General features: G+C 43.5%; 1 protein-coding gene across 1 annotated transcript; it reads left to right on the top strand.

Annotated features, from left to right (window-relative positions):
- Positions 1-10,267: 10,267 nt before the first annotated feature.
- On the top strand, positions 10,268-10,651 carry HD556DRAFT_1451514 (uncharacterized protein; the record flags this gene model as incomplete). Its single annotated transcript, XM_041307969.1, has 1 exon — positions 10,268-10,651. The coding sequence occupies one exon, from the start codon at positions 10,268-10,270 to the stop codon at positions 10,649-10,651; it is 384 nt and encodes a 127-aa protein (XP_041152155.1).

Here is a 10,651-nt window from a genome sequence, read left to right as displayed (position 1 = left end):
GGCCTACACCATGTCTGCACGATAGAATTAATGTCGTCAAAAGTTATCACTTGGCAATACTAAGGGATCGAGGGCTCTGCAATGATATTGTATCCATTTCCCAGAGTTTATTTGACCTGATCAACATTTGACAGGTCCTTGACCATTACCTGTCTTCCAAATACTGAATATGATTCTTAATGTAGTACCCTGATATATTGGTCCCCTGGTCAACACTGGTTTGGAGGCAACAAAAGAAACACAAACCAGAATACAGTCCCAAGGCATTACTATGATGCATAATAGAGGGTCAGTTTAAAAAACTGGAAAAAGAGGTTAGGTCAAATTCAATCAGATTATCATTATCTTGGAGTCACAAGAGCACAAGACATACACCACTAACTTAGCACAACCCCCATATGACATGCACACTAAATGAAGTCGTATTTGAGAATTGTAAGGCCTAATATGATATACTGTCTTAGAACATTCACTGGCAATACAAAACTATGTTCGAATTCTTGTCCACTTCCACATCAGCTCTCAACAGTCAGCGCACCTTGCAACACGACTCAAACATGATATAATGTTAGTTCTGTTCTTGAACTTAATGTGAAGGAGTTGGTGGAGTCCAGGCAGAGAGATTCATGAAGAGGTTTAAAGGCAAGGGCAGATACATAGTTAGCTGCAGGGATGCCAATACTAAGTCACTATAGAGTTGCCTGAAGTTGAATACTCTTGAATATGAACAGGTTGAGGGTGCTCATTGGCCATCTCCATCATATAGAATAGCAAGATGAATTACTGGTAACTTGTCCCAAGGAGAAGTAACCTGAGAGAGTGCTAGTCAAGGGTGATGTGTTGAAGGGAGTAAAGAATGGTATAAATAGATAGTATGGCCAACAACTAAGCAGATAATGAGTTGCAAATCATATGAGGAAGTAAAATGCACTGTTTTCTTGTCCAAGAAGATTGTGTGTTTGTGGTAGTTAGCATATCTGTGGGCCTGCTCAATTAAAGTTGAAGGATGAGACTCTCATTGTCGCAAACTTTAAGTTGTCAGTATCAATCATGTCTGGTTGCTCTTTGAGGCCCTCTTTGGCTTCCTTGAGACTTGCATGTATAATTTTCTTGACCTATTGCATCATGTATGGCTGGAAATTGGTTTGAATCATTCCTTTGCAGCACATAAGTGTGTATTAGGTGAAGGGCTTTATTTAATAGTACGTAACAAGTCTTCTTTGCACTTGTCTAGTCATCATCCACTCTGGAAGGTCCATGGTATTTGCGACAGCAATCACAACAAGCTTTAAGGTTTGATGAGCACAGTATCTCTGACCTCAAATGTTACAGTCTCTACAGCTGACCTATAGGTACTTAAACCCTTCCATGAATCTAGCATGATATTCTTCATCCGCTTGAATGATATGAAAAAGCAGTCTGCATCCAAGTCCCTGGCCTTGGTTGTCATCCCCTAGGCCCCATCCTCTGAAAAACCTGGTAATCTTTGTACACAGTAGGTTAAATGTAATATGGGTCTGTGCAGATCAGTCCAGAGATGATTGCGTGATTGGTCCGGGTCCGAAACACGGAATATGACTGTTAAGAACGTGCTCAAGGGTCGGATCCGAAGGGCTTGGCTTCAACTCGTGCGCTGCGCCCCTTACCCGAGTACGTGCCCCTAACTTCCGAAGGCTGTCGAACAATGTCCGAAGGTTACCGGACGATGTCTGGAGGGCGTCGGGCGATGTCCGGAGTCCGATGTCCGATGCGCGGGAATTCCGGCGGACGTTTGGGAACAAGAGATAAGACTAATCTGGATGAAGTCCGAACTAGAAAGGAAACAACGGAGGACTACCAAAGGTAGAGGCGGAGGTGACAAGTCTATAGGAGTCAATCCTAAGACGAGCGTCGGTCGACGAGAGAGAAGCTCAAGTCGGACGGAGGAGAGAATGAGCAGAGTCTAAGATGATATTCGAACTGAGGAAACTACAGAGATTGTACAGAGGTTTATATACTACTGAGGACATAACGGAGAACAGTAAGTGCAGTGCGAAGCTATGTAAAGCTATGAAGAAAACATATGGGACGACTATCACTAGTCTATCGGAACTTAGTAAAATGAAGACGGAAATGAATAAGGGACGGAAAATAAAGCGTACTAACTGATAAGGGAAATACCAAAGGGATAAGGCACGGAAGTTAGACGCGGGTCGGATCCGGACGATACATAGAAGTCGGCTGGATCCGGAAATCCGGAAATGATGAGTGTGATAGGTCCGGGTCCGGAACACGGGATATGACAATGACACTAACTCATTCTACTTGAAGATACTAGTTCTCATGATTCAGCCTAGTCTAAAGAATATAATAGAGCATCTAACCTGGGGTGTGATGGAGAAATTAACCAAATAAGTTGAAAAAACAGCCAGATTCATAGAATGATCAAATCTTACTAGATCAAGATAGCTGAAGGTAGAGCAATCAAAAATATTTTTGCTATATAGAGTTTATATACTAGCTGATTGATATACTGAAATTATGGATAGCAAATAAAATAGTTTGGATCAAACATTTACAAACTCATTGGTCAACTCCAAAATCCTGCCTCATCCCTGAATCCTAATGTTACAGTCAGCAAGAGTAAGATTAGTTCTACTCCAGGAATGTTTGCTATGGAATTCTCTGAGCTCCACCATGATTATATTAAGATTAGGCAAAGAATAGGAAAAAAATGCTACTACTGTGAAAGAAATATGGAGAGGTGAGAATCCAATCTGTAATGTAGTGATGAGGGTATTGCTGTATGCAGGTTCCATGCTATGATGTCTTAGATTGCAACTGAAGAGAAAACAAGCATTTTTAAATAAGAACAATGACGCAAGATAAGAGATATCCTTCATAGAGTGGCTCTTAAAGGTTCCTCCCAAAATGATCTTGTTCCTAACAAAAGACATTGAAGATGAGGCAGACTGATGACTAAATTCAGCAAAGCATTATTATTAATTTTACAAATTTCCAAGTTCTCTAGCTCCAGAGCAGTCAAATAGACTAATCTGTACAAAGATGCCAAACTATTTCTTGGAATTTGAAAACTCTCTTCATTCAGCCCAAAGAAATCTTCATTTCATGGCATCATCAGTCTAAAATCAGTCAGATTCTCTTAAGACAAGAATCCATTATCATCATCAATAACAACTAATGGAAGTGATGTCAGGATGTTGAAGAAATACAGAACAAGATTTATAGAGCAATATTCTTAGTAGATATTAATGCTGAGGCCCTGACAGATGATATGATGATTGAATAAGAGTGATATAATAGCTGAAAACCCAGTGTTGGCAGAGAGAGATTGTGCATCATTTGAAAGACATGAGTCAGGTTCTATTTGGATATTTAGAACCTCTGTATAGATGAAATGATTGGAAATGGAGCTAATTTTCTGCATGATAAATGTTCCAGAAATGATTACAAGTGTTAGGCTAGTGAGCTAATGAAGAGATGCTAAATATATCATCAAGGAAGGTTGGATGTAGGATAGGGTGAGGCAGCACATGAAAGTGTAGTTAGACAAGTCGCAATATGACTTATAGTATTTATACTATGTCGGAATGTGCATATTTCTTATGTAGTATATATGCAACGAGTCAAGTGACATCGGTGAATCCATGACACACCACTCTTTTTATGACCTTTGAGTCTCCCCTTATGTTCATTTTCACTTTTTCTGTTATTCAAGGATAACATCTGAAATTTGCATCAACTGCAGGACTGCTGCACATCTTCAATACTCAACACAATCTGCCACATCTCCTATCCACTCTGAACTAGATGCAGATCTTTTAGCAATCTGCTAAGAGCCCACAATAAAACCCTATATACCATTCAAAAAGTATATTCTGATATTGTAAAAGACCACAAGTCTCTACTGGAGAATCCACGGTAAGTGTACTCATGCTTGTGTGAGGCTGCTCGTTAATTGCATGTTCAGTTATATCATATCAGCAAGTCATGTCAGTGTCTTCATAGCTCACATTTTGTATGGGTGACAACTGATGTTCTCTAATATTGAAGAGCCACTATGCACACACTTGTCAAAGTATGATAATCTACTACCAATCTTATCATATTTGACAATGCACGACTTGTATATTGGAGGGCTACAACACATTCTGCACTGACACTCTGGATGTCAGATGATGGATGAGTGTAACACAGTTCATGAGGAAGGAGATGGAGACGGAGGGTTAGGTAGATTTTAAAGTGGAGCAGGAACCTTAGAGAAGCTGGATGGCATTCCTATATGCAAGTAATTTGATACTCCCATTGTTAGAGGAGGGTAAATGTGCTATCATGATCTGCCAATATGTTGTGCAATGGTGACAACAAAATTCAACACTGCCATAGCTCTTCATATTTTTGATATGTTCAAAGAAGAGAAGATATGTGTGACAGCCAAATATTTCTGCAAGGGTAAGAGCGCATATACTCACCTGAGATATCTCTGTGTAACTAATCAGTGGATCCAAGACTATTCAGCACACACATCAGTAACAATCAAAATATGGATGCATACTATTCAATTCAACTATTCCATCCAATTCCACTTGATGCTCAGATGTACGAAATGCCCATATACATGTGAAAGGTCCTTGAGATCTTGCAGAGGATCACAAAGGTTGAGTATCACCACATAAATTCTATATAAGCATACATAAAATAAAAAATTCTTGATCTAAAATGACAATTGGTATACTTGACGAGTTGGATATGCTGTGTAGGCCACAGAGGAAGTAAAAACTGTCTTATTAGATGTACAATGAGGGAGACATTTTGTGCGCCAGAGTAAAACTTGAATATATAAATGATACTCAATATGAATTGGGAGTCATGCTAGATGCAATACCGCAGTACAAACAAATGTAATTCTCCTACTCTGCAGTGAGTGGAAAGTCATGACAAAACAAAGAATTATGCAATGAGAATTTAGAAAGCCAGTTAGGTTTGGTCATGTAACCATTAGATTTCCATTGGCAGCAGTGGTACCGTAACTTTAAGTAGTTTGTGCCTTGGCAAGGAGATCATTTTTCTTTTGTCTCTTGGCTCTGGATTGCAACCAGGATTGCCACACACTGGAGGGAAAGGCCACACACACAACCAGAGGGGGTGGAAGCTATATATCTCTGGCTAATCAGATCTCCTTATTGATTTCAACACACCACATCACAGGGATATGGGACAGCAGAGTCCAGTGAGCCATCTCCTACTGAAGGGCTAGCTCAACAGGCATTTGGTGAATATAGACATGTATGATTAACTGTAACATGAAGGGCATGACCACAGAGGATTGAACTGAATGACTAGTGAATCTGACAATAAATAGCAGGTGCTTGCTGAATCCAGTAATATCATTTAAAAGGCATTTATTGAGGTGGGCAGTAGGACTAGTAAAGGTACAAGTCGTCAGTACTCTCAGTGGCTAATTTCATTCTAACTTATGCTTCTTCTCTCCTTCTCTCAAAACTCAAGAGTTGTTCAGACCATCCTCTCTCCATTTCACAGACGACCACAGATGACTCTCCTAGGACCAGTGAAGGTATGAGTCCTCAGTATAGACGACCACAAATGACTCTTCTTCCTGTGTTCCTGAACTCGGAGTTGCAGATGCACTAGTCTTATGCCCTGTAGTGTTCTTGGACTCAAAGTTTCTAGTATTTGTCAGTGCTCTCATCTTGTGCTCTGGTTGTGTTCTTGAACTCAGAGTTTCTAGTATTGGCCACTATTCTTGAACTCAAAGTTTGCAGTATTGGTTAGTGTTCTTGTCTTGTGCTCCTGGTCATGTTCTTGAACTCAAAGTTTCCAGTATTGGCTAGTGTTCTCAAATGAATTTAGAGTTGCCAGCACGCTCGTCCTGTGCTTTGTAGTACATAGTTTGTTTGCATAGTTTGTTTTTTGCTGAAATCAAATAGATTCTGCTTGAAGGAAAAAACTGTACTGTACAGAAAAACAAGACTCATATTGTAAGATAGGAAAGAGACCATCAGCAAGCACTGAGAATGTATGAATCAAGGGTAATTGGTACCCACTGCGAGCACTTCCTTGTTGCCACTTCCACCTCCCTTCTGCAAGTACTCACAGAACATACAAGGCCTTTTGAGGTCAGGGTGAGTCTCATACCTCTCACACAGGAAATGGAGTGCCAGATTGATATTCCAGGTGGGCTTTCATGCAAGTGTTTCAACCAGGGCTGTAATTTTTGTTCATCAGCAGTTCTCCATTTGCAGAGTCTTGATGTTCCATCTCCAGCATGCCTGCCAGTGCTCATCAAGGTCATGGACTGTGAGAAATTCATTCAACCCAGCCGCATGCTCGTCCCAAACTTCTGTAATGTGGTTGATAGGCTGGAAGGTGTACAGGGGAAGATAATCCCCTAATACTCACTCTCAGCTATGCTTCAGTGGCTGCTCAACACCAAATTAGTCCACCAATGGGGTCCACTGCTGCTGATAAGCATTGAGGTCTGCAGTAGTAACAGTAGTAGCATCTTAGAGGGACTGTCGGCATCTAGCCAATGGAAGTTTGAAACAATAACAGGTCTGTGATGCCCTTAGATGTTCTGGGCCGCACACACACTACACTGACGGAGCTAGTAAGTTTGTTTCTCCTTGGCCGGAAGGTCCAGGTAATCTTGTAAATCTCTATCGTGCTGGGGATAGAGCATTACAATTATTGCTTTTCAATGAGGAATTCCTAGTAAGCGCGAGTCATCAGCTCACGTTGATTATGTCCCTACCCTTTGTACACACCGCCTGTTGCTACTACTGATTACTGAGAAGCTGATCAAACTTGGCCATTTAGAGGGAGCAAAAGTCGTCATAAGGTTTCCGTAGGTGAACTTGCAGAAGGATCATTAAAGAAATAATCTCAAAGGCTGATGAAAAGGAGAGAGGGTTGTAGCTGGCCTTTATTGGCACATGCATGCTCTCTTTCTAGACCTAGGCCTTATGGTGATGGGGGCTCTGGTTCAAATCAGATAATAGGTGAGAGGACAGGCTATCAGACAGTGGACATTGATTTACCAAGATGGTCCCGAGCTAGGAGCTATTGCTCAGGCTTCCTTGCATTAAACATGGCTGCACCAAGCAGCCCTTTGAGTGGGAGGGCACAGTTATAGCACTTGGCAAAGGCATTAATGCCAGATGCCCCTTGCACACATACAGTCTTTGGTATGAAGTGTTGAGTGTCGTGTGTGGCCTTCATCAGGCTGATATTATTCTTGCTGTGTATAAGCTTGACACAGTCAGTCATGTTGGACGACACGACTCGGATACGTATGCATGATACCAGCCTCGGAGGATTAACTTCTGAGGCTTCTCTTTGCTTCTCTTTGCTTATTTACATGTCTTACCTTTTCTTGTCATCTTCGACACCGCATGTCACCACCACCGGTGGGCTTCTTTCCGACTCGCAGTCTTCTTGCTACTTGGTACTTAAAGTCTTGCTCGCATGTAGTTCCATCTCAGCGTTGTTTATCACACTCGCTGAGGTACGTTAACCATTGTCACTTGTATCTACTCTCGCTAACATGTAACCTAGACTTCATCTAGGTAAATATAATATAGTGTTGTTTATCACACTCACTGAGACTTCGTCTAGCTTCTACAGGTTATGAGCCCTGGGCTTTAACACAGCCCCAAACCAGGAAGCAGACCTCCCTCCTCACGAAATGAACCAAGTGAAACACTCACCACTGCGGGTCATAATTCAATCACTCTCTCCATGTCCTAAACTCCTCCTCATCACGATGGGAAAGTATGACCACATCATTGAACTATCTAGCACAGATGAATACCCAGCCTGGTGTCGTGCAGTCCCTCTGGCTCTTCAAGCAGACGGATTATGGAACCACTGTAGTTCTGGCACCGATCCCAACAACTACGCTGAAGTCGCCTCGGTCATGCCCTCGCCTGCTGTCCCCAGGTCTCCCACTGCTGCCAAAAAATTAACCATAATTGAATGGATCAAAGATGATGCTCAAGCCAAGGGTATCATTTGCAGGAAGCTGTCAGCAGTTATTCAAGGACTCTTAAGTGAGGACTGGACAGCTAGGGAGCAATGGACCACTCTCACAATGTATTACACACACCTCGACGTAACATCTCAGTTCAAGCTTCGAGCACAATTATTCGCTGAGAAACTCAAGGACGTTGACGACACATCCCACTACATTAGTGCATTCGAGAACACCAGATGTCGCTTCACTGAGATGGGTGTCATAGTGACAGAAGATGAGATGGTGTTTCTCCTGCTTTACGGTCTCCCTTCCACTCCCGAGTGGGTCATATTTAAGTGCATGACATTGAACCTTTACAGTGCATCATCAGTCACTCCCGCATCTTCCTCCACTACTACAGCCACCACTACCAAAATGACCTTCACAGCAATTGTCTCCTCACTGTCCAAGGAGGCTAATCGCCTTCAGGGAGAACAAAATTTTCTGGACCAGGATCAGAATATGCTAATGCCATGTCGTTCTCCCATCCTACTGATGGGAGAACCAATCCGAAAATGGGCATACAGATCCATAAGTCAAACTCTAAGGGGGTGAGCTGGGAGAACCCAGCGTGTTCTGGACTGCCATGGTTATTGACACATGATCGTGATCATTGCTTCTAGTCGGGAGGAGGAATGGAGGGCCAGGGAGGCATTGGAAATTGTGAGAGGGGACCCAACACCAGGAAACCAGAGGTCTCCGCTGTCACCAGTGAGAGCAATGCCACTTCATCTAACTCTACACCAGTAGCACCGCCTTCATACTCCAACAGCACTGCTGCAGCTGTCCGTGACCTATCGTGTGCGATACTGGAAGAGACTCTACTTGACGATCCTGACTCATACCCAAGCTTCGACAATGTCGCTTGCATATCCAGTCAAATGCTATCTACCATCTTAGATTCCGGCACCACCTTGAACCTTATCATCAATCACTCTTATTTCTGGACTTACTTGGAGAACTCCACTGTGACCGTTAAGACCACCAATCACAGCAAACTTGCAATGTCAGGATGTGGTGACTGCATTGCAGAATTAAAACTTGGGGGAAGAACATTCCATATCATCACTGACTGTCTACACGCACCCGGGGCAATGATCAACTTGCTTTCAGTTGGACACATGCTGAAGAAATGGTGGTCATGTGCCTTTGAGCACTCCCCTGCTCGATGTCAGCTCAAATACCACGGTGAGCTTTTGGGAGAGCTCCCAATGATAGGAAATCTCTTCTTTGTCGATCTCAAGTTCATCTATCCGAATGCATCCCCTCCTGCACTTCACACCCGAGAACTCTCCACATTCACTCGCTCACCATTGTCTTTTGACTTGTGGCACACATGTATGGGTCATCCAGGTGGAGACACTGTTAAACGCCTTAAGTACACATCCACTGGTGTGACGTTCAAAATGTCCAGTCCTCTGCATTGGTGAGCCATGTATCATGGCAAAACATCCTTGTAAGCCTTACCCATCCTCTGAGGAGTCCCACGCCAGTCACATGCTTGACCTGATTCATTCTGACCTATGCGGTCCTTTCCCCATCATTACACCCCATGGCAAAGTGCATTTTATTATCTTCCTCGACGATCACACAAACCTGCTTGATCTCCAGCTTCTTGTGACAAAGGAACAGGCACTGGAGGCTTGGAGGATTACCAAGGCCCATTGGGAGAACCACTCAGAACATTCAGTGCAAATCTTTCGCTCTGATGATGGTGGTGAGTTCCTTAGTAAAGCCTTCATGAAGGACCTACAAGATTGTGGGATTGAGCGACAGCTCTCTGCACCTTACGCCCATCAACAGAATGGGAAGGTGGAGCATGCTATTTGCATGATCAAAGGTTGCCTCTTTGCGATGTTGGAGACGGCGCGCCTCCCCGCGAACCTTTGGGGAGAGGCAGCGCTCACTGTGTGCTACTTGTGGAACAGGAGCGCCTCAAGAACCTTACCATCAGACATCACTCCCTATGAGATGGTGAATGGCCAAAAGCCTGATCTCTCGCGCCTTTGGGTGTTTGGCTCACAGTGCTTCACATGTATTCCCACCAAGCTACAAACCAAGCTCAGTCCTCATTCACATCGCGCTATTTTTGTAGGCTACCCTGACAGAATGAGAGGTTATCATTTGCGGGACAGCAACAGGACCTTCTTCACTGCCCGTGATGTCATCTTCAACGAGCGCTTCCCCACTATAGGCCCCAGTTCTTAGGACTCTGACTCTAATGATGAGGTTCCCATGGCTCCTGCTTCTTTACCCTCTGCTGCCACTCCAGTCACTCATCCTTCGCAGCACCCTTCACAGCTTCCTCTTGTACCTGCTCGACGTTCTGGCAGATTGAAGGTACCCACACCAGCCGGTCGCGCCTTTTCAGAGGGCATGGCGGCCACTAAGGAATGTCTTACATGCTTGCGCGACTTACGCGAGGCACGCACGGCAGGGTCTGCTCCCTTGAGTGAGGGGGTGAGGGAGAAGTCGGTGAATATAGATGCAGGAACAGAGGTAGAAGCAGGAAACGAGAACTTAGCAGATATAGAGCCGAATATTGACATCCCCGAGGTCTACGCCAATGTCATGATTGAAGAACACACAAACATTACCATCAGGAGTGACCACAAATGA

This window comes from Suillus plorans (genome assembly GCF_016647745.1).
Source record: "Suillus plorans strain S12 chromosome Unknown HD556scaffold_133, whole genome shotgun sequence".
NCBI classification, from domain to species: Eukaryota; Fungi; Basidiomycota; class Agaricomycetes; order Boletales; family Suillaceae; genus Suillus; species Suillus plorans.
This window is presented reverse-complemented; position numbering and strand designations above follow the sequence as displayed.